General features: G+C 51.3%; 1 protein-coding gene across 1 annotated transcript in view; it reads left to right on the top strand.

Annotated features, from left to right (window-relative positions):
• SAMD5 (sterile alpha motif domain containing 5) overlaps window positions 1-25,135 on the top strand; it is a 273,674-nt gene that overhangs the window by 232,444 nt on the left and 16,095 nt on the right. Inside the window, exon 2 of the mRNA XM_078615347.1 lies at window positions 17,721-17,849. Within this exon, the coding sequence (XP_078471473.1) occupies window positions 17,721-17,849 (129 nt within the window). The remainder of the gene's footprint in view (window positions 1-17,720; window positions 17,850-25,135) is intronic.

The following is a 25,135-nucleotide window of genomic DNA, read 5'->3' as shown; positions in this document are numbered from 1 at the left end:
CTAAACAATAAAAGTTGTAATTAAATTAGGTTTTAATCGAGATGATTTCAAAGTGCATAGCTCCAGTGGCTTTCTAATATTGAAAGGAAGAGCGTTCCAGACAGCCGCAGAAGCGCATCTGAAAGCGCGTGATGCAGTGACCGTCTTTGTTCGATGGCCAATACATAACTGCTGCTGCGCGGATGACCGGAGTTCACGTGATGGTTTAAATAGAGGGGGCTTGTTACTCCACGCTCTGCGTAGAGGGTGTGATCACTGGAGTGTGTGTTATGGACACGTGTCACGTGGGTACTGGGATGATGCTGCTGCTTTCACGGTGTGATGGTTGAGCAGCGCACTGGACTTGCGACCTCCCGGCACGACGTTTCTGAAATCTATTCTCTCCCATCCCACCGCCCCTGCCCACCGAACGGTGTGAACGTGTTCATCACGCTCAGTCCATCATGTGTAGGTGCTCCCGTCCATTTCAAGATACCTCCCCTCGGGAGCGCCACCTCTCGAGCCCCCCTCGGGTGGAGCCCCCCTTCCCACTCGCGGCGGCATGAGCGAGCAATCGCAAGGGCTGCGCCTTTGCCTTTTTCTACGTGAGCAATTCCATCCAGGACGATGTCCTGCAGGAATCACGATTCTTCTGTGGACAATTCCCACGTTCATTTGTACACACATTGGTGAGGATCTAAGTGGGCATGCATGCGTGCACACACACACACGCATACGGGAGTGATAATCCAATACTTTGGTAGCCCCGATAGTCTTAAGTGGTAGTCTAAATAGTAGTCTCAGTGGTAGGCCAATTGGTAGTCTAAGTAGTAGTCTATTTGGTCATCCAGTTGGTAGTCGAGGTAGTAGTCTAAGTGGTTGTATAGTTGGTAGTCTAAGTAGTAGTCTAGTGAGAAGTCTCAGTGGTAGTCTAAGTGGTTGTGCCATTGGCCAGGTGCCCGCTGGTGGTTCAAGTAGTCCCGTGTGTAGTTCTGGTGGTCCGTGTGGTGGTAGTCACGGGGGACCCCGCGGGGCCTCGTGGTGCCTTGCTGGCCTCAGTGGGAGGTGGGGTGGGGTGGGAGAGCTCTTGCTGCGTCCGTACGCAGCTGTAGAGGCGGCCGGATTCAGGTTGCTCTGGGTCTGGGCTTGTCCACACAACCACGGCATTCGGGGCTGCAGCTGGGACATTCGAGCTCGACCCAGGCCGGGCGGTCCGACTTTGTTCAAAGTTAACGGGGATAGGGTTACAAAATGTGGAATGCTCTGCACGGTTTCTGTAGATTCAGAGGCGCGGGGGACCATGGAGAAACGGGAAAGCAGCCAGAATCGGCGCCAACAATCGCCCAAGCTCTGTGACCAGGATGGTTGGACCGTGGTTCACTGTAGTTCACCGTCGTTCACTGTAGTTCACCATAGTTTGATGTCGATCGCCGTCATTCACCGTTGTTCGCCGTCATTTGCCATCATTCACGATGGTTCACCGTCGTTCAGCGTCATTTGCCGTCATTCACCATCATTCACCATAGTTCACCCGCGATCGCTTCAGGCTGGGCTTTGTCGTGCGCAGTGCGAGGGAGGCCTGGGAACCCCTACAGCGCTGCACCCCGGACGTGACAACGTCGTCGTCAAACGGTTACCTTCACGTCCCATGGTCGCCCTTGACAAACGGGGGGGGAGGCATTGGCTCGACGCGGCTTCTCGCCTGCTTATAAATAACCGGCGATGTTCGGGGATGACGAGAGAGAGAGAGAAAGAAGAGAGAGGAGAGATTCCAATTACTGATCTGTACTGCGGCATAGCCGCAGCGGGTTTACACGTCGTCGGTGCTGTTGGTTCTCTTGCCAGCTTGGGCATGGCGCATTACAGCGCCGGTAAATGATACACCTATTTAAGGCCGAAGCAGGAGGAGGATTTTCTCCACAAATCTGGCTGTCGGCTGATGATGCCGGTTGTTGTAATTACCCGGCGAAACGTCACGGAACTCGCATTGTAAACATTGTAGTGGGTTTACTCTCCAACACACCGATGTGCTGTACTAGTAACGAAATCTTACTAATTGGCAGTGTTGGGTGGTGGCGGGTTTAACGACACATTTATATTTACGTGATCTAACCCAAAACAACTGTTATGGATAATATTGGTTGCAAAAGCGTGTTAAACCAAATGACACCTAATTGACAATCGGCACTTCATGCTGTCGTTAAATGTTTGTGACCACAGTTACCCATTTCTCACCGTTTGTTTATTTCAGTCGGAGAAGTTCAATTGCTCCGCCGTTCAAAGTAACTGTGGGTCGGTGCTCACATTGTTGTTGTTGGTGGTCTTGATCCCCAGATGTGGGAACTCCGCATTCCCACGGCAGCTTCTAGGCTATTTATAAATGTGTTGTAACCCTCCACCACCCGACACGGCCAATCAGTAAAAAAGTGTCACGTTGACAAAAGACAAATAGTTCACTGCTTTTGCCCACCGGTGTGTTGAAGCGTGAAACCACACGCGTGAAACCACATGCTTCAACACACCGGTGGGCTAAAGCAGTGAACTATTTGTCTTTTGTCAACGTGACACTTTTTTACTGATTGGCCGTGTCGGGTGGTGGAGGGTTACGACACATTTATAAATAATGCGATCTAAACCCAAAAACGTTGATTATGAATAATATTGGTCGCGAAAGCCTACGTGTTAAACTGAGCTTCTAGGCTGTCCAGCTAGCAAGTAAACTATTCCTAGAAACAGTTTTTATTTTACCAGGTAAGGCCCACTGAGCTCTATATCTATTTTTCAGAAGTGACCTGGCCACAAGTGATAGCCCATTAGAGACACACGCAAAGTCCAAATATACAACAGGCATTGTCAGGATCGTGATCGAACCCACGACCTCCTGGAGACCAGGCGAGGCAGTTAACATCTCCTAGGCACCGTGATGCCTCAGAGGTGCCAGATCCCAGTGTCTCAGACACGGCCGTCATCCCCCTGAGCCACCTGGCCACCTCACGCTAAGAATTCTCAAATGTGTATTTTTTATCAAGCCATTATAACATTTCTATTTTTTTTCAAAAGCCCTTAAGATCGGCCAGTTTTTTTTTTTTAACACGCACGCGATTTCTTTTCCTTGATGCTTACATGGCTCACTTCAGCTGATGTGGTGTCATTAAAATGCTAACGATGTTTTAAATTGACAGAGAGACAGAGCTTTGGCTCCTAATTAGTATCACGTTGTTTTTTTTTTGTTGCAAGAGGTGCAGTAATACAAAAATGCGTCTCCCCCAATCTGTCCCTAATGTGTGCCACTGAATCCGACGCAGCACAGCAGAAAATGTGTGCGTATTGTTTAATGTAAAAATATAATTTAACGTAAAAAATAATGTTTGGTCACTGCCACGGAAATGTGGAATTTCCACTGCCAGACGAGGAGCTGGAACAGCAATGAGCACTGGCGCGTCGTTCATTGGAAGGAGGCACAAACTTTTTGCAATTGGCTTCAGATATTCGCTTTCACTTAAGAAAGATACGCTTTCTATGTATTTTTATTTTACCAGGTTAAGCCCCACTGAGCTGCTATTTAGCTCTTGTTCAGAAACGACTCGGCCATCACAAATAATAGCTCAACTTAGTGGCTTAATAATCCTTAATAATCCTCAATCCCATAATCCTTCCTTGGTCAATAAGATACGTCCCACTTTGTAGAGAGTCGCTGCACTGCGGTGCCCTCCTGCACACAACCACGTGGTGCATCGTTGAACGCGAACCCTGCTCAGGGTTGTTTGTCTCGTGGCCAGCAGATGAAATGTTCTCTCATATTTATGGGACCCCACTTTTTGCCGGTATCAAGATGATGAAAAGGAATCGGCTTTACCCCTTTTTCAGCAATCATAAAGGAGGCGTTGAGATGTTCAAACAGAATCAGAATCTGTATTTGTCCTGGAGCAATCTGATCAGCTATCAAGCTCTTGTTCACAAATGTCCAGGAGGGACGGGACAGCAAGTTCCACACACCTGATAGACAAACACCCAATAGACACACCTATTGTGGGGCATGAAGTCTGCATTAACCTCATATCGTACTCGTACCAAAACGTGCAAACAAACATGATTTGATAATATTTGCATTGTTGTTGAAACTCATTGGCCTACACCAGAGACAGAAGCTCCCTTCACTCTGGTGTCTGGATATGGAACTGCCTCCCTTGACAAATTGTTGGCGAAATCATCGATTCTGGTCTTCAGGCCTTCAAATGCCAAGCTCACACACATGCACTTCTCCTAACTTCACCACACACGCCTTGTAGGGACCAAGTCTTTGAGCTGCACTGAACCCAATGATCATGCTCATTAGATGTACTCATGTCTGATATGGCTGTTGTTCTCAATTGTACCCAATAAAAAAAAGGCCAATCACCCGATTTGGAATATACCGAGTGAATAAAACAAGAGAACAATTCACCGAGTGAATATAAGAATAGAACAATAGACCGAGTGAATGAAACAATAGAACAATACACTCAGTGAATAGAACAATAGAAGAGTACACCCAGTGAATAGAACAATAGAACAATACACCGAGTGAATATAACAATAGCAATCGCTACAATGGCGCTCGTTCAGCCATTGGTGACCCAGCTGGGACCATCGGCTCTGCTGCACCCCGGAACCCCGGGGTCTCAATCACAGGGCAGCTGAGACCCAGACTCAAACCCGGAACCTCGGCCATGCAGAATTCAGCGTCTCTGACACAGCCATGACATGATCCCCCCGGAGGTATCCATCTGTCCCTGTGTTGTCACTTTACTAACTTTCCCATTTCATCTGCATCTGTATGATATTCACAAAGTTTCGAGTGTATTTTATCTTAACCAGACTTAATTTAAAAGTGAGCCCCCATATATTCAATCGGGATTTGGACTCCCATTATCAATCAATCAACGTCCGTTGACATAATTAGGCCAGGGGCCCTGTGAGGTTCATTTATCTCATGTTCAAGTAGACCTGGGATATTGTAGTTGTGTAAGGGTACATTATATGCCATAATTGAACTGCACATACTTTCCATACATGGGATATAAATCTCGACGTCCTTTGGGATCGCTGCATTGAGTGACTTTGTGGGAAGCCTTTCTTTCTTTGGCATGGCACGTAAGCATCAGTTTGTCTAGATGATGTCATACGTTGAATGTTAAGGCCCTATCAACCAGTCCAAGGGGGCAGTAGATGCTGCACGGATTGCAGCGTGGATGGCACAACTCGTCGGTGATGCATTTGACTGCGACTGCTTCCATTTGTGGAACAACGTGTTAAAACGCGTTACGACGTGTTACCATGTGTTACTATGTGTGTTACCATGTGTTACCACGCGTTACCTCGCGTTACGATTAAGATACAATGTGATACGACCCGTTTCCATGCGTTGCGACGTGTTACGACGCGTTATCACGCGTTATTATGCGTTACGACGCGTTGACATGCGTTACCACGTGTTACCACGCGTTGCGACACGTTACTATGCGTTACCACACGTTACCACGCGTTGCGACGTGTTACGATGCCGCGCATTCCCGTGCTGTGCCTGAGCGCGGTGCAGCGTGGTCCACACCCGTGGAGAGAGAGAATCCCGGCACTTCCACGGTCGCGTCCTCAGCGATGTTTTTGTTTTGCCACCCACCCTTCATATCATCGAGTGCCGGTGTTTTGTGGGAAGCCACCAGTGGTTGTTGGGAATGAGGGATTTACACCGCTGACTCTAAGCGACCATCGGAGATGTCATCCCATTGGTCGCTTGAGGCAGGGAGGTCCTCCGACGTTGCCAAGGCCTTCGGTCGAAGCCCCCAATGGATCTTAGCTCAGCGGGAGTGTGCATGTCGATGTGCGTTGAACTTCTTTTGCACCGTACGTAGCCAACCGTGCTAATCCGAGGCGTGGGGGGAGGACAACAAACTAGAACACTAAAAGCAGCTCGAAAGAAATGAGTGTGTCAGTCTAGATGATTTAAAAGTGCAGAGCCTCCAGTAGCTTCCTAACATAACGTGCCAGCGAATGTTGTACACAAGCTGCAGCATGATCATCTCCTGCCCCAGCAAGTCTGGAACTGATTTTCCCCCAGATGCCTGTGCTGTCGACTCCCTGCCGCTGTTCAAGTCCAGGATCAAGCCCTTCCTTGTCCAGTGACTGCCTTGCTATGACATGAACATACGCCCCCTTGATTCTATACAGCATCTTAAGGTGCGGTGGCGAGATGTTAACTTCCTCGCTTGGTATACAGGAGGTCGTGGGTTCAATCCCGACCCTGACGTCTGTATATTAGGAGTTTGTGTGTCTCTCTCCCTGTGGTCATGTGGATTTTTTTTCTTGGGCCTCCGATTTTTCCCACCACATTTAGAAACATGCGTTTAGAGTGTTTGGCTGCTATAAATTTCCACTTCGTTGAGCTATCATTTGTGATGGCCAGGTCGCTTCTGAAAAAGAGGTACATAGCTCAGTGAGCCTTACCCGATAAAATAAATTTGTTTTAAAGTAGTTTAAGGTGCGACCATATTTAGATGCTATACGAGTACAAATTGCACCGTATGGTATAGATTCACCCGACAGATTCACACAGAGACCCCCACAGATTCACCCAGAGACCCCACAGATTCACACAGAGACCCCACAGATTCACACAGAGACCCCACAGATTCACACAGAGACCCGTGTGCCTTACACAGGGACCCATAGACTCACATAGACAGACGTGCACTTGTATGGTAATCTATGAATGGCTGCCTCTCTCAGTAAATCAATGTGCCCACTCTGTGCAGCGTTCTTGAGATGCTGTCACATTTAGGCACCGCCGTGAAATATCGCAGCTGTATTGGACAATTGTCTTGTTGTACGGTGCCGTGTACGCATTCCTCTGACGGGCCCGGTCTCTACGTAAGGCAACGGTGGACAGAGCAGTACTCATTTTATCTGCCCAACAGGAAAACAAATTAATTATTTCCCCTCGCAAATAAAGGAGGGGGTGGGGGAGGGGGTGAAATTTACCCCGTTCAGTGGTCATGAGAATCTGACGGAAATTCCACATTTCGAAGGTGTGCATTTACACAATTCTGGCGATTATATCCACAAACATCCGACGAGCACAGTTGGCTATGTAGAGTGTGCAAAAAAAGTTGAACATAACATACGTACAGACGGCAGTGTCTACGCAAGACATCCACGCCTTGATTTTATAAACGGAGTGGTACAGTGCTCGCTTCATCTGCCCGGGCCGGGGTTTGAATTCTTGACCTTTTCGTCGTTTAGCGAGCGAGTGGAGCTTCCCGGGTCCGCGAGCACCACGCCGCGACCGTTCTCGCCGCTGCGGAAGTGTCCCCCATGAATTTCCTCGTCTCCGTGCTCATAGCTCTGCCCGAGCCCAATCCGACACGGCGATTGTCACGCGGCTTCAGCCATGCATTTTGCATGACTGGGCGGCCCGCAATCAATTGTGGGGCCTTTTCTGAAACGGCGGCTGCTTTTGGGAGCAATTTCTCAGCGAGCGATTTATTTTTGCAGGGTCGGATGGTTTGCTGGGCACGCGTCCGTTGTGGATTCCATCTCCACGCCACGGTGGTGAGATGTTAACTACCTTGCGGGTTCAATCTCGACCCTGACGCCTGCTGTATATTTGGAGTTTTCGGTGTCTCTCTCTCTTACCGTGGTCGTGTGGATTTTTTTCCAGATCCTCCGGCTTTTTCCTCCACATCTAGAATCAACGTGATGCGTTTTGAGCACTTGGTTGCTATAAATTTCCACATGATGAGAATCCACTTCACGAGGCTATCATTTGCGAAAGCCAGGTCACTTCTAAAAAGGAAGCGAGAGAGCTCAGTGGACCTTAACTGGTAAAATAAAAAATAATTTATCTTATTATTTCTACCGCCCCACGCTCACGGGAGTAGTGAGGCGGTGTGGGTCTCGTGTAGCCAATGGGTGCAAAGGAAGTTGCCAATATTCATGATAGCGGTGATACAATGTATATATGAATGTTTAACTTATTTCGCTCTGTACATTGCCGACCCTGCTAATCGGAGGGGCGGGGCAAAGACAATCCCAGAGGCGGCCGGGCAGCTCAGTAGTCAGAGTTACTGAACCGGCACGCTAAGATCCCGTGAGTTTCAGTCGCTGCCCTTGATTGAACCGGGTTTTACGTATATATGTATGTTGAACTTCTTTCGCACCGTATGTAACCAACTGCGCTAATCGGAGGTGCGGGAGAAGGACGTAAAAAAAGCAGCTCGAAAGAAATTAGTTTGTCAACCCAGATTTAAAAATGCATAGCTTCAGTGGCTTCCTAATATCAAAAGGAAGAGTTTTCCAGAAAGGCCGCAGAAGCACATCTGAAAGCGCGCGATGCAATGACCATCGTTGTTTGATGGCCAGCCAAAAGCCACTGCGAGGTTGACCAGTTTCAGTTGTCAAGTGCAGCCAGTATCATGGTCTCAGCACGGTTACCAATGACTGCTGCCAAGAAACCCTGAAATAAATAAAGTTGCGGTTGTCTCCTTTGTCATGTTCATTCCAGCTCCTGAGAATGAAACGTTTTAATTTGATTGACGTGAGACGAACAATCACCACAGATCATATTCAAGATGCACCGCTCCTCTGCGGATAAGAGAACTATTGCAGTCATTCGAGAAGTAGTTCTGTGATATCATCTTCTGGGGGCTATTCTCTGGCGCCATGTGATGCCACGCGATAACCCATCTCTCTCTCTCTCCGTGTGGGCATTGTGGGAATGTGCAGCCCTTAGCCCGTGGATATGTTTTCACTCTTTAAATATTAGTTCGGTAATATCACCTCCCCCAGATGAGGTGCCGTCACGTAACGGTTAAGCACGCTAGTGGAATTGCAATCCGGAGGTCACCAGTTCACTCTCCCGGCGTGACAGGTGAAACAACGGCGCAAGTCTATAAGATCCTCCACCCACCTCTGTCCACCCAGCAGTTTAACTGGCCACACCATAGATCGTCAACTGGCAGGTCACCGGTGGTGGGTTGAAGTGGGGGTGACTCCCACCCCTTCCAGAGGACCTCTTTAGAACTCCCACTCATGGAGGTCCTTCCACCGGCAGTGGAATGAGAGAAGGACTTTTAGGGTTGCGCCTTTATCTTCGATGGTGATGCCACGTGACTTGCAAGGCATCGCAACGCGTAAACAGCACACGTGCTGTTTGTGTATCGTGAACTATGTGACCACGATTGTGACTGAGATCTGTGCCGTGTTGTAAAGACATCTCAACCGTCGCAGGACACCCGTGAAATAGGGCCCAGCGGTTCATTGGTGCCTTGCTACTGAAATAAATGTAAAAGGTTTCCCTCTACAAAGATGGTAGGGCTGATTAAATGGTCAAAGGCGCACATTTTGCTGTCGAAAAGTCGCGGTTCCCGTGTTTGGTTTTTCATTTTGGTTTCAGCCTGCGCTCACTTTACCGTTCCGGTGGGTTTCTCACCGTTTGCAGAATAGGCAAACGGAGTTGATTTTTCAGCGGCGAGCAGAGAGAAGAAGAATGGTGTCCTCCGTCCATCAAGGAGCGAAGCGAAACGCGGGTGGCGGCTCATTCAGAGCTCCGTAAATTGGCCCACTCGTTAGCTCGATGTGCCGCGCGGTGCAATTGATGAATAGAGCAACAAAAGGGGGTGAGAAGCCAACTCTTTCCACGAGACGCCGGCCTCTTGGAGGCAATTACGACGAGCGTTCAACGATTTCCTGTATTTGAGCGCGGGTTCGTTTGTGTGCATGGGGGGAGGTATTAGTAACCGGTTCAATTAACGTGTCCAACGGCGCTTTGTCAACTCTCATCTTAAAATTACCCCGCAAGACAATTTATCGTTGGCCGTGTTGCCCCGCGCTTGGCCGGCAGGGCCTAGCCGAGCGGCCTAGGCAAAGCGATTGAAGAGTTCGGCGGTTCGATTCACGGTAAACGTCTCCGGGTTCTCCACTTGCGGTGGTGGTTCTGTTGTTGTTGTTGTGCGGGAGCAAACGATGACACGTGGGGTTCACGCCTGGGTATCCATGGGCGCAATTATCCAGTTTGCGGGAAAATCATAAATGAAGGGGATGTATTCTACGCGCTCGCTGGCTTCATCTTTCAGATGCTCCTCAGGGTGAGCCACTTCGTTGAGCTATCATTTATGGTCAGGTCGCTTCTGAAAAATAAGCTTATTGCTCAGTGGGCTTTTCCTGTTGAGATAAAAAATATATAGTTTAGTTTTATTTGTATATTTTTCTCTGTGTTACTGTTCCCAGACTCTGCACTCGTGTCGTGTTTTTGTATCGTTTGTCGTCGTAACGTTCTGACCCCGTGCCCCTGACGGACATCTGTGAAAAAAAGCTTCATAGCTCATCGGATTCCTTGAGTACCGTATAAATTAATATTTCCGATTCTTATTCTGACCACAAATTCCCGACAACTTGGAAAAGCAATAGCGAGCGACGGTGCTTTCTGTCTCCGCTGCTATTCAAACAACAGTTTATCGGTGGTGGCACATGCCTGTAATCCAGCACTGCGGAGGCCGTGAGGGTTGCTGGATCACTGCACAAAGGTTGTGACACTTTGCTTCCCGTGGATACTGAGGTGCCTTACCGTCACTCGCCAGGAGAAGGCATCACAGCAAAAATGTTGGCTCCACCTGTTCCATCTGTATGGGATAGAGTGTTTCTCCCTCGCACCCGTGGGTTCCCTCCCGCATGCAAACATGTGGGGCGCTGAGGGTGGCAAGATGTTGACTATTCGTCTGGTATTACATGGAGATCATGAGTTAGATTCTGATCCTGATGCCTGTATATTTGGAGTTTCATGTCTCTCTCCCCTTGGTAGCGTGGATTTTTCTCACGGTGCTCCGGTTTTTTAACCCGGCATTTCGAATCAATGTTGAGAGTATTTGACTGCTATAAATTTCCACGTGATGATAAGCCACTTCGTTGAGCTCAGTGGGCCTCAGCTGGTATAAATAAAAATGCGTTTCGTTTAAACACTCGTTAATTGGCCGATAAGACCTTCATATATAGAGGGTGGCAGAGCTTGGGCAATTGTAAGCGCGGCTCATCGCGTGGCTGCTGCCTTCCTGCTTGCCTCTGGTTCCTCCTCGCGCCTCCCGAGTCGTTCTGTGTCTCTCCACGAAATACACGAGCGAACACGGTGCGGCGGCGCTTTACAAGTTGATGTAATCATCATCATCATTATCATAGCTCGTGTTTTAGTTTTACTTGGGCCACATTGCCCCAGATAAGTGAGAGCTGGTCAACCTCATCCATGACAGAAGCATCACTCTCAAATACACTCGTATTGCTGCTGCGGTAACAAACAATACGTGAGAACCCTGCCATAGCAACGTGGAATTTCCGCTACTGGCTCAGCACAGCTGCGATGATCCCCACCCAAACGTTTGCTTTAGCGGCGTGAAGCTCTGTCTGACATTGACTTTGTTCAAGTAAGTAACGCAACTGTTGATCTGCCAACATCACTCATTATTTTCAGCTTTTCCCGTGTAAAATGGATAATGCATCTCGATGATATCTCACGTGGTTAAAAATAGGACGGAATTGACTTTAACACACAGACACATGATCATTTTAAATGTCAACCCATTGTCACAGCGTCACGGTGTACCACCGCCATTACTGTGCCGTGATGTAAAACCGCGTTGCCGATTGGCACATGCGTTGCGAAAGAAGTTCAACATACGTACGCACACTGTGAAGCGATGTAACATCCAAGTACCGCCACGACTAGGACTCTGTCACCTCTTGCCACAGTAATCACATCTAATTCTAAAACAACATTCACAGTCCTTCATTTTACAGAGTCAAGCATCAATGAGTCTCGGGACCCTTTCAATCAGGAAGTTCCTACCTAGAAAGTTTGGCCAGTTCCTGCTCTAATGACAGTGGGCAGCACTCGTTTCTGTGGCCGGAACTCGGCGAATGATGGAAATTCCACATTCCCGTGGTGCGGTCGAGTCTCCGGTCTGTCGACAGAACGACCACTGATGGCTTCCCCAGGAAGTGGCATTCATTTTTGCGGTCACAACGAGCTGATGATGATGATGATGCTGATGATGATATTTGATGATGTGGCGATGATGATAGGCCGGTGGTGGAGGTGATAATAACGGTGATGATGATGATGATAATAATGATGATTATAGTAGGACAGAGCCAGTGATTATAATGAAGATGTGGCAATAATGATGATGGGACGGTGGTGTAGGTGTTGATGATGATTGAGCTGAGTTGGTCTTTGAGGAGATATGCAAGGCAAGTACTCTACACATGCTGACGTGCGGACATATAAACAAAAACTAAACTATTTTTTATTTTACTAGGTAAGGCCCACTGAGGTATATAGCTCTTTTTCAGTAGATACCTGGCAACAAATGATGGCTCAGCAGAGTGGCATATCACGTGAAAATTTACAGCAGCCAAATACTCGAGACGTGTGACATTGATTCTAAATGTGGAGGGAAAAACCGGAGGACCCAGAGAAAAGCCCCGTGACCACGAGTAGAGAGACGGAGAGAGAGAGCCGCAAACTCCTAATATACGGCAGGCGTCAGGATCGGGATCGAACCCACGACCTCCCGTATACCAGACGAGATAGTTAACATCTTGCCACCGCTGCGCCTTGGACCGTGACGTTATGTGATGCGATCAGGGTTCGACAAGGAGAGCGTTTGTACGACGCGAGTGTCGTGCGACATCCCCGGCGCACGCGAGGTCGTTATCGATGAACACAATAACTCAGTGTCAGACTCGCAGGCAAAGCCATTCGAGATCCTTTACATTCCAAAGGACATTTAAAAGGGAAGACAAAATATCACCAGCGTTCTAGCCTAATGCAAAGGTACCGGGCCATATCTCACTTAAACTGCGCCTTCGATAACGCTGAAAAGGACAGCTGATTAATGGGACCGAGCCGAGCTGGCGCTGCGGCTGGTGCGGACTGCACGCACGAGCGCGACGCAACATGCCACGGAGGGCATGAGTTGGTATCCTGGTTGTGGGTCCCCTCAAACCACCATCGCCACCATCGTCACCATCGTCATCCCTCCGTGGTGTATAAAATGCGTGGTATGGATGTGAGTTGCATTCATAAGGGTGCTTAAAAGCCTCCGCGACTCAAAGCGCCTTTTGCATCGCATCGCGCCAGAACCATTTCATTGCCCTGCTGCAGTCGAGCCAAGGGGACACCCCAGTGGCAGCTGTCCCTGTGCGACAAGGTGAACACTAAATACTCGTCTGCAAATGGGCATTAGTCTGTCCGTGGTTGTACAATGTTTTGTTTGTGTTTGGGCTGTTTACTTGAGGGTTTCTTGCCAGCAGTCATTGGTGACCAGGCTGAGACCATCATGCTGGCTGCCATTGAGGACCAAACTCCGCTCATCCTCGCAGCAGCAGCAGAGGCTTTTGACTGCTGGCCATTGAACAAAGGCGGTGGTCATGGCATCCCGCAGCACTTTCAGATGCGCTTCTGTGGCCGTCAAGCTGCGTGGGGCGGTGCGTCACGTGGTGCTGAGCCCGCCCGAAGCGCTCTATGAAATACAGATCGAGGGCGTGGCTATGCGCGACAGACAAATAATCCCTGGTGGGCAGTGTGGAACCTGTTGTTCCTGCCTGTATAAGTTTCCAAGTGATGATGAGCCACTTCTTTGAGCTATCATTTGTGGCAATGTGGCTTTTGAAAAAGAGCTACGTCGTTCAGTGGGCCTTACCTGGTAAAATAAGACAATTGTGTAATAATCCTTCCAGAGACGGCTTCGGAATCGGTCCTTTTATTTCCACTCCACAATACACTTTGCTCACTCACTCTCCGTTGCTGGCAAACAACGGAGAGAGGACAGACCACACACTAAGTCCCCACCGCGCACGTGGCAACCCCAGCCCCCGTCCGCGCGTGACCCTGCTCTTGTCAGTTTCAGTCTGCTCCCGATCGTTCCCCTCCACTCGCTCTTAATCCCTTCGTCACGTGGTTCCCCCAGCCAATCGTACATGGACAGCTTCGACCATTCTCGATGGTTCCCTGTCAATCCCGGGACCACGCCCCTCATCCGGCTCCCCATTGGCTGGGGCCCCGAATGGCTAGGCCAGGGGTCTGCAACCTTTAAGACATAAAGAGCCACTTGGACCCGTTTCCGAAGGAAAAAATAAACTGGGAGCCGCAAAACCATTGCAACATTTAAAACAAATATAACACTGCATATATTGTTTCTTACCTTATTGCTATATACAGGATCGTGCAGTCAGCTGTCAATCTGAATAAAAAAAGGACTTTTTCACTTAACAATGTAAAATATATTTTTGCAAATTAATAGCTAAATTACCTGGTTAATGGGATTTTTGCTCCTGAACCTCAGTGCACAGTGTCTGCACATCAGGGCTGTAAGACGTCACCTTCATTTTCACACAGGCTTGCAAGCTGTCATCTGTGAGGCGTGATCGATGTTTGTTTTTAATATAGTTCATGTTGGAGAAGACCTGCTCACATACATATGTGGAGCCGAAGATCGACAGGACTCCAAATGCATACTTTTTCATGTTTATATAAGTGTTGGGGATGGCATTCCATGTTTCGAATACAAGTTTGTCCTGTTTGGGAAGGTTTTCAATATCACTCCATTTATGATTCTGAGCCAGAATGGCCTTCTGACGGGCAACATCCTCAAGAGTAGCGGTCAAGCATTTGAACTTGGACACCCATATATCTTTGTCGGCTATATCGGCCAGTTCCATCTCAAGATCAGGTTGACTTACACCTGCAAATGCAGTCAAATTCAATAGGTATGGATCGATCGCCAGGGGAGTGACAGGGAAGGATAATGTCGTTTTTTCCTCTCTGAACTCACAGAATCGTTTCCCAAACGAACTTTGCATTGTGGTGATTGCAGACTTGAAATATTCCAAATTTATCGTATCATGACTTTGTTTGAACTCTCTCAAAGAGGGAAAGTGAGACAGTGTACCTCTCTGTAAATCTTTGACAAACACTGTCAACTTGCGCTCGAATGCCAAAACCTCCTCCAGCATGTGCAGGGCTGTGCCTCCTTTCCCCTGAAGGGTTGTATTTAGCGTGTTTAGATGTGCTGTCATGTCTACTATAAAATGTAATTTTTCCAGCCACTCTGGCTGTTCCAGCTCAGCAAAGGTGAGCTCTTTGCTGCCCAGGAAGGTTTTTACTTCTTCCAAACATGTGACAAAGCAACGGCAACGTTATTGCCTGTCACCGGGCGGGCAGTGTGGAGCGGAGCGGCGACCTGTCAGCAGCGGCAACGCCAGAGCAGGTGTCACAGTGCGCCTCCTCCCCTCGCTAGCATCCGCCCCGGAGCCGCGGTCAAGGTTCAAAAGAGCCGCATGCGGCTCCGGAGCCGCAGGTTGCCGACCCCTGGGCTAGGCCAATCACTCCTGATGACCTGTGGTGATGACGCATGGGCCATGGTCCCTATCTCAACCCTTATTGGCTACAAGCAGGACCGGCAAGCCAATCCCCACGTGAACCCTCTATGGCTGTTATTACAATTGTATGATGAAGTTTTAGTTTGATTGCCGTGATAATGCCTTCTCTCGTCTTATATAGCTTTATACCGTGCCTTAGTCCAGTACACTTTCACTTAATTACACAATTGTATGCAAAATGATAGTCATTAAAATAAATAGTGGGGTTATTCAAAGTTTTGCTGTAGCTATGGTGACAGTTATGAGGACAGGTGGTAGTGGTTTAGGAGGGGTTGGGGTCGGGGTCGTGATGGGGGTTGGGGTAGTGATAGGAGTTGGAGTAGTGATCAGGATTCGGGTAGTGATAGGGGTTGGGGTAGTGATAGGGGTTGGGGTAGTGATAGGGGTTGGGGTAGTGATAGGGGTTGGGGTAGTGATAGGGGTTGGTGTAGTGATAGGGGTTGGGGTAGTGATAGGGGTTGGGGTAGTGATAGGAGTTGGGGTAGTGATAGGGGTCGGGGTAGTGATAGGAGTTGGGGTAGTGATAGGGGTTGGGGTAGTGATAGGGGTTGGGGTAGTGATAGGGGTCGGGGTAGTGATAGGAGTTGGGGTAGTGATAGGGGTTGGGGTAGTGATAGGGGTTGGGGTAGTGATAGGGGTTGGGGTAGTGCTAGGGGTTGGGGTAGTGATAGGGGTTGGGGTAGTGATAGGGGTTGGGGTAGTGATAGGGGTCGGGGTAGTGATAGTAGTTGGGGTAGTGATAGGGGTTGGGGTAGTGATAGGGGTTGGGGTAGTGATAGGGGTCGGGGTAGTGATAGTAGTTGGGGTAGTGATAGGGGTTGGGGTAGCAGAGGTGGGACAAAGTCATTGTTATGCAAGTCCAAGTCGAGTCGCAAGTCATCAAATTCATGACTCGAGTCTGACTCGAGTCCAAGTCACATGACTCGAGTCCACATCTCATAGGTGGGACAAAGTCATTGTTATGCAAGTCCAAGTCGAGTCGCAAGTCATCAAATTCATGACTCGAGTCTGACTCGAGTCCAAGTCACATGACTCGAGTCCACACCTCTGTGGGGTAGTGATAGGGGTTGGGGTAGTGATAGGGGTCGGGGTAGTGATAGGAGTTGGGGTAGTGATAGGGGTAGTGATGGGGGTTCGGGTAGTGATAGAGGTCGGGGTAGTGATCAGGTTAGTGATGGGGTAGTGATAGGGGTAGGGATAGACCTGGTCATAGCTGGGGGCAGGCCGTAGCAGTATGATTGGCAAGGGAGAAGAGATGAATTTTACGGGATGAACCGAAGCCGGTAATAGTGAAGATGATTGTTTCATGTGCGGCGGGAGTTTGTTCCAGTGACCGGTGTGTGCTGGGCATCGACCGTTCCAACGTTCGAGACATTGGATGCAGCCAGTGACGATGCTGGTCTCGGCATTGTTAAATGCATGGCCCTGCTCTGTGAACACATTGTGCGTCATAGCGGAGGACCCGGAAAAAATCCACGTGACCAGGGGGACAGCATGAAAACTCCAAATGTATGTATGCGCACGGTTAGTTGGTTGGTTACACAAAGTGCTGGCAACAAATGAACCACAATAACTTGCTGATCCCGTCAAGGAGCATCGACACGCAAACTCCGGTCATCCTCCCAGCGGCCTTTGGCTGGCCATCAAACAAAGGCGGCGATCACCGCATCGCGCGGCGCTCTCAGATGCGCTTCCGCGGCCGCCTGGAACGCTCTTCCTTCCGATATTACGTACGGTGCTGAAAGAAGTTCAACGTACGTACAATCGTCCGGCTCAAGCAGCTCAATGTAAAACTGGAGCAGTCGTTGCTCTGGTTGAGCGCGATGCGTTGGTGTCACGTCGGGGGGGCCGCCACCGGGCGCCCGCTTGTGTTGCGATGCTCGCCCCTGGGCGGATCCAATGCCGTGCAGTGGCTTCAGCAGAGGATGCTGAGCGTCGTGGTGCGTGGGGTGACCTTGTTGGACCCCCTCGACTTTTAATGTTTCCCAATGAATCGGGAACGTGCGACTGAGGGTGGGGGGGGGGAGCTGGTGAGTGATGCGGGGGATTTGTTTACGCGCGGTGAATTTGAGTATCGGTCAGCGCGGGCGTCAATGTTGTCTCTGTGCCATTCCGTGGTGCAGTGGTTAGTGGCACTGCACTCGGCTGGATGGTGAAGGGTGGCGATGCATGGCGATGGATGGTAATGGATATTGAGGGATGGTAAGCGATGGTGAGGGGGCGGTGGAGGGGTGGCGATGGATGGTGAGCGGCGGGCGTGCTGGCTGTGCCTGCAGGCTGCGTCGCTGGAGGCGGTGTCGCAGCGCTACGCGGACTACTTCCACACGCACACGGGGGACGTGTTCCAGCGCCTGGAGGAGATCCGCAAGCGCCGCGTCACCCTGGAGCCCGAGGACTCGGCCCAGGTACTCCTCACTCGCACACAAACGCAGAGGTGCCCCATAGTGGCGAGGCGAAGTTGTCTACCTCGCCTGGTATACAGGAGGTTGTGGGTTCGATTCCGACTCTGACGCCCACTGTTTATTTGGAGTTTGTGTGTCTCTCTCTCTCTACCCGTGGTCGCGTGGAGTTTTCTCCGGGTCATCCAGTTTTTCCCTCCACGTTTGGAATCAACAAGACGTGAGCAGAGTATGTAGCTGCTGCTATACATTTCCACATGATAAGCCACTTCGTTGGGCTATCATCTGCTGCCAGGTAACTTCTGAAAAAGAGCCCTACCTGGCAAGATTTTTTTTATAAAGTGTAGTCTACATGGACTGTTGGGGCAAGTGCTGTCAGCGAGTACCTATGAAGGCTGACAGAGCACGAGGTCTTGGGTGTGTCTGGAACCACGCCTGGTCGCCTTTGTCTCCCCAGCACCTCACCCACGTACTCATTTGAAGGTCGAGTCGTCCCAGCACCGATGTCGGTTGGCCGTGAGCGGGAATCGAACTCGGGTCGGCGCGTTTGTAGCGCCGTGCCACGCTGCACGTTCACACACAAACCCACGCGCGCGAAAACAAGGATGCCACCCACCTCGGCTGACGGACCGCTGGGGTGTAGAGGCTGTCGACGACCAGAGGTCTGCAGAGGCCGGATGGTGTGGTGTGGCCAGAAACCCACCATTTTGCCACCTTTGTCGCCCCAGTGAGTCAGCTTACACAACGCAGCAGGCGCTTACGTCAGATTGAGATGGTTTAGGGGAGGTTCAGTATCCACTCAACTGCTGATGTCAGCCATGGCCACAGCAATTACCACTGCAATTGTGTGAACCACCCTACCACAGCATGACAAAGAACCCTCCACTCGCCTTAGCAGGCTGTTGGGGCAAGTGCTGTTAGCGAGTAGCACCTAGGAAGGCCGGCACTGTGGCACACGGCGGGGTGGGTGGCCAGCACGACCCGCCCTGCCGTTTTTGTCTCACCAGTGCTGATGTTTACACACCGCACCAGCCACTCGTTTGAAGGCTGAGTCGACCGAGGGGAGGCCCAGGACCGATATAGCTATTCGTCACCAATGTTGGCCGTGAGCGAGAATCAAACTCAGGCCGCCGGGTTTGTAGCGCAGCGCGTTAACCGCTGCACCACCGCTCCCCACAAATACAGTCAAGAATTCAAGGTTGATCTACCCAGCACAACAATATACAGAACACTTTTCCAGATCCTTTTGAATAATAACAATACAAATAATAATATCGTTTATTAGTCGGCAACGAATAGTGTCGTATTTGTCCAAGCAAGCCTCGCGGAGTCTCAAGACGCTTTCTCAGAAGTGTCCTGCATTGGGATCTTTGGCTAATACTTGGAAGGAGTGTTTCACTTTGCTTGGGCAGCTACAGCAGCCACGCAAAGAAAAGCCACCCTACGTATGGCAGGATAACACTTTGCCCGAGGGCTGCACAGAAGCGGTGCTTGAGCCCAATGGCTGCACGGCGTTGTTCTGGCCACGTCGCGTGATGTCACGGCAAAAGCGAGACGAACGTTACGTGCGGCACCGATGAGACGGTACAGGTGAGACAGACTGCAGGCAGGATGATTGAGACGAGGCAGTACAAATGAGACAGGCAGAGATTACACCCAGGATAATACAGCCAGCGGCACGGACGAGACGGGGACGGGTGAGAGAATCGGTGACTTTTCATCGTCGTGGTAAATTCATAGGATCTCGCCGGAACAAAACCACAGCCGCCGCTACGCCGCGACCTCTTGAGCGTCGACGACGCTCAGAGGTCGCCGGCCAAGGGGGAAACCAAAAGCCCCGGCGGTGGCTGCGGTGGCTTGCGGTGAGCTCCGTACCAGGAGTGGGCAGGCGCGGGCGGGGGGGGGGCACCTTGTGAAAAGGCCGTGTGCGGGCTCTGGCAGAAGGAAAGGAGCGGTGGCTGACACGCGTCGTCGTCGCCGTTCCCATAGCGGAAGTCGGGAGGCCGACATTCGACATCCCCCCCCCCTCCGAAAAATGTGTTCTCTCGCTTGCTGACGAGAGACGCCGTTAAGCCTCCCAATGTTTCCGACGGCAGTCGGGGGGCGGGGGGGGGCGAGCGCCCTACAGCAGCGTTTCAGACGGCGCCGGAGAGAGTGCCCGGCTTGGGGGCGATGAAATGCGTTTTAATCGGCTGGACGCTTTTTGTGCAAGGGCGGAATATCTGCAGGAACATCCCGCAGGCGAAGAGCCCTCCCGCGGAGCGAAACAACAACGCCGCCGATGTCATCTTCACCACCCTGACATGGAGCGCCCGTGCAGTACATTACGCTCAGCCACTTGTGATGCGCGGCGCGCACCGTCCGCGTCTGTGCCACGGTTATAGTGTGCAACTCGCGAGAGCCACGGAGTTCGAACGCACGTACGTTGAACTTCTTTCGCAGCGTACGTATCTAATCGGAGGTGCGGGGGGGATGGACAGTGATCGAAACCGGCCAGGCCTCGACGTAGCCCATCGAGGCCCCTTCGATGCCGACGTGAAATGAGCGTCCCATTGTTCGCGAGTCAGACGACGGCTGTGCCCGCGTATGGCTGGCTCCTGCCACGAGAATGCGGAATTTCCAGCGGTTGCTCAGAGTCGTGGGTGCAGATGGGCACGGACCCACGTTTGCATTCGCAATGCACCGTTCTCGTTCCTCGGGGGCGTAAGGTCGAGCGGATAGCGGTCATCGTCCGTCAGATGATGGGCCGGGCCCCGACGACGCCGCGACGCGGGGTGGGACCCAGCGCTGGATCACTGACGCGTGGTAGCAGCGCCAGCGTGCGTGAACGTCATCGGCGAGGGGACCTCATTTCGATGCGTTGCAGACTCTTCTCTCGGAAATGACGTTGAATCTCGGTCGGCTGTCATCTCTAATTTCGAGCGCAGAAGAATACATTTCGACTTGTTTTTTTCCTGTCTGTGCGTGCGTGCGCGCGTTGTCATTGAAAGCTGCCGACGGACGGTTTGCTTAGGTTCATCGTGAAATCTAATCGCAATCGGAAGCACAGATTGGAGAGTGCTGAACGATTGGCGTGAAACTTAAACTTCTAATTGCGATATCGTCAAGTGAGAAGGAGGGCGATGGGTTCTAGAGTTTAGTAGCAGGGAGTGAGGAGGAAGAGGAGGGGGCGATGGGTTCTAGAGTTTAGTAGCAGGGAGTGAGGAGGAGGAGGGGGTGATGGGTTGCAGAGTTTAGTAGCAGGGAGTGTGGAGGAGGAGGGGGTGATGGGTTCCAGAGTTTAGTAGCAGGGAGTGTGGAGGAGGAGGGGGTGATGGGTTCTAGAGTTTAGTAGCAGGGAGTGAGGAGGAGGAGGGGGTGATGGGTTGCAGAGTTTAGTAGCAGGGAGTGAGGAGGAGGAGGGGGTGATGGGTTCCAGAGTTTAGTAGCAGGGAGTGTGGAGGAGGAGGGGGTGATGGGTTCTAGAGTTTCGTAGCAGGGAGTGAGGAGGAGGAGGGGGTGATGGGTTGCAGAGTTTAGTAGCAGGGAGTGTGGAGGAGGAGGGGGTGATGGGTTCTAGAGTTTAGTAGCAGGGAGTGAGGAGGAGGAGGGGGTGATGGGTTGCAGAGTTTAGTAGCAGGGAGTGAGGAGGAGGAGGGGGTGATGGGTTCCAGAGTTTAGTAGCAGGGAGTGTGGAGGAGGAGGGGGTGATGGGTTCTAGAGTTTAGTAGCAGGGAGTGTGGAGGTGGAGGGGGTGATGGGTTCCAGAGTTTAGTAGCAGGGAGTGTGGAGGAGGAGGGGGTGATGGGTTGCAGAGTTTAGTAGCAGGGAGTGTGGAAGAGGAGGGGGCGATGGGTTCTAGAGTTTAGTAGTAGGGAGTGTGGAGGAGGAGGGGGTGATGGGTTCTAGAGTTTAGTAGTAGGGAGTGAGGAGGAGGAGGGGGTGATGGGTTCTAGAGTTTAGTAGCAGGGAGTGTGGAAGAGGAGGGGGCGATGGGTTCTAGAGTTTAGTAGTAGGGAGTGAGGAGGAGGAGGGGGTGATGGGTTGCAGAGTTTAGTAGCAGGGAGTGTGGAGGAGGAGGGGGTGATGGGTTCTAGAGTTTAGTAGCAGGGAGTGTGGAAGAGGAGGGGGCGATGGGTTCTAGAGTTTAGTAGCAGGGAGTGTGGAGGAGGAGGGGGTGATGGGTTCTAGAGTTTCGTAGCAGGGAGTGAGGAGGAGGAGGGGGTGATGAGTTGCAGAGTTTAGTAGCAGGGAGTGTGGAGGAGGAGGGGGTGATGGGTTGCAGAGTTTAGTAGCAGGGAGTGTAGAGGAGGAGGGGGTGATGGGTTCTAGAGTTTAGTAGCAGGGAGTGAGGAGGAGGAGGGGGTGATGGGTTCTAGAGTTTAGTAGCAGGGAGTGAGGAGGAGGAGGAGGTGATGGGTTCTAGAGTTTAGTAGCAGGGAGTGTGGAGGAGGAGGGGGTGATGGGTTCTAGAGTTTAGTAGCAGGGAGTGAGGAGGAGGAGGGGGTGATGGGTTCTAGAGTTTAGTAGCAGGGAGTGAGGAGGAGGAGGGGTGATGGGTTCTCGAGTTTAGTAGCAGGGAGTGAGGAGGAGGAGGGGTGATGGGTTCTAGAGTTTAGTAGCAGGGAGTGAGGAGGAGGAGGGGGTGATGGGTTCTAGAGTTTAGTAGCAGGGAGTGAGGAGGAGGAGGTGATGGGTTCTAGAGTTTAGTAGCAGGGAGTGAGGAGGAGGAGGAGGTGATGGGTTCTAGAGTTTAGTAGCAGGGAGTGAGGAGGAGGAGGGGTGATGGGTTCTAGAGTTTAGTAGCAGGGAGTGAGGAGGAGGAGGGGTGATGGGTTCTAGAGTTTAGTAGCAGGGAGTGAGGAGGAGGAGGGGGTGATGGGTTCTAGAGTTTAGTAGCAGGGAGTGTGGAGGCGGAGGGGGTGATGGGTTCTAGAGTTTAGTAGCAGGGAGTGAGGAGGAGGAGGAGGTGATGGGTTCTAGAGTTTAGTAGCAGGGAGTGAGGAGGAGGAGGGGTGATGGGTTCTAGAGTTTAGTAGCAGGGAGTGAGGAGGAGGAGGGGGTGATGGGTTCTAGAGTTTAGTAGCAGGGAGTGTGGAGGCGGAGGGGGTGATGGGTTCTCGAGTTTAGTAGCAGGGAGTGAGGAGGAGGAGGGGTGATGGGTTCCAGAGTTTAGTAGCAGGGAGTGAGGAGGAGGAGGGGGTGATGGGTTCTAGAGTTTAGTAGCAGGGAGTGTGGAGGCGGAGGGGGTGATGGGTTCTCGAGTTTAGTAGCAGGGAGTGAGGAGGAGGAGGGGGTGATGGGTTCTCGAGTTTAGTAGCAGGGAGTGAGGAGGAGGAGGGGTGATGGGTTCTCGAGTTTAGTAGCAGGGAGTGAGGAGGAGGAGGGGGTGATGGGTTCTCGAGTTTAGTAGCAGGGAGTGAGGAGGAGGAGGGGTGATGGGTTCTAGAGTTTAGTAGCAGGGAGTGAGGAGGAGGAGGGGGTGATGGGTTCTTGAGTTTAGTAGCAGGGAGTGTGGAGGAGGAGGAGGGGGCGATGGGTTCTAGAGTTTAGTAGCAGGGAGTGTGGAGGAGGAGGAGGGGGCGATGGGTTCCAGAGTTTAGTAGCAGGAAGAGGAGCGGGGAGGAAGATGAGGGAGGAGGAGGGAGGAGTTTCCCAGAGGTTAGTGTCAGGGGATGTGTTGAGGAGGGGGAGCGGTAGTGTAGTGGGGAGCGGTAGTGTAGCGCGGTTAGGGCGCTACGCTACGATCCCGGCGACCCGAGATCGATTCCCGCTCACGGCCAACACCAGTGACGATTATCTGAACCGGTGCTGGGCCTCCCCTGGGTTGACTCAGCCTCCAAAGAATTCCTGGTGCGGTGGGTAAACATCGCCACTGGGGAGACAAAGGCGGCCGGGCGTGGTGCTGGCCACCAACTCCGTCGTGTGCCACAGTGCCGGCCTTCAAAGGTGCTCGCTAACAGCGCTTGCCCCAACAATCTGTTCATGCTCTACGGGGCGATGGGTACCAGAGTTTTGCCGCAGGAGGTGTGGAGGAGGATGCGCCCTCAAACTTTGTTGCCGCGCATTTGGCACGGCGAGACGCAGAGACGAGTCTCAATGATCGGGTCAGTGGGTGGGATTGGACGAGAGGCTCCTTCACCAGAGCACCGGTCGGGGAGGATAGCGGGCAGGGGTTGGGGGCGACGGCGTGGCGATGAGAGGCGGGCGAGGGAGGCAGACCACCGGCGGCTGTGACGTTTGCGAGGTGGGCGACGTTGGATCGTATTCCAGCTGAAGACGTTTCGGTGTTGCCAGTTGGTGGCACGGCAAGTGTCGGGGGCAGAACCACACCCTTGTTGGACGTCACTGCTCGTTGCACGGAGATCTCTTCGCTTATGTCGACGTGTCTACAGCAATAGGAGATCTGTAGGTTCTAGCGGTACACACACAAGGTTTATAACCAATCTGTTAAGAAGGACCTCTTTTGGATTGTTTGCATTCTGCTAACCCCGTTACTTTTGTAGGCCCCTTTTTTATTATCTCGGATAACGTTTTATTCTCATTTTTGTTCATTCGACAGTAATTGCTTCTCGCGCATCAAAGCTCAATGCATTTTGCTCTCATGCAACCCTTTGCGCATATATGAAGCACGGTTTGTGTGCGCCAAAAACTTCCGGACAAATCTATCTTTTTTGTGTGCTCATAAATCAACACATTGGTCTTTGAAAACGGCTTCATAACACGATCTGTTTGAGCAGACAAAGTCTGGTTGCAGTTTCAGCAGATGCGTAGCTGTCAGATAAATCCTGTCATGTCGCTGGATGTTCGTAACTACGTACGTATGCTCAACTTCTTTCGCACCGCACGTAGCCAACCGCGTAAAACCGGAGGTGCAAACTTAGGTGGGGTGGTTCCCGCGCGTAACATCTGGCAAGAGAATGGCATTGATTTTTCTCGGTCTGACTGCTGTAAAGATTGGGAATGTTAAAAGCGGTCGGGCCTCGAGTTGGCCTGATTAGAAAAAAAATCAAATGCTGCTGGGGAGATGTTCACAGCTGCACGGTTCCTCGTGTCGTTTTCCCGGAAGGAGGAGCGAAACGATGGATACGTTCGCAACGTCGCCGTACAACCCAAAGGCTACCGAGTTGATGGACGTCCACCGTTGTGTTCTGCAGAGATGGAATTGCGTCTGTTTTTAATGTTATCCCACAATGCTCTGCAAAAATGGATAATAGACTGATAGGCAATGATGCAAGAGGGTTGGTCGCTTCCACACGGGGTGAGCAAATGTTACCAGTGTCCACCCTGAGCAGTTTCTATCACGGCCAGTG

The sequence above is a fragment of the Lampetra planeri genome, chromosome 47, assembly GCF_965212315.1.
Source record: "Lampetra planeri chromosome 47, kcLamPlan1.2.h2, whole genome shotgun sequence".
Taxonomy (NCBI): Eukaryota; Metazoa; Chordata; class Hyperoartia; order Petromyzontiformes; family Petromyzontidae; genus Lampetra; species Lampetra planeri.
Note: the sequence above shows the minus strand (reverse complement) of the source record. Positions and strands in the feature narration are given on the sequence as shown.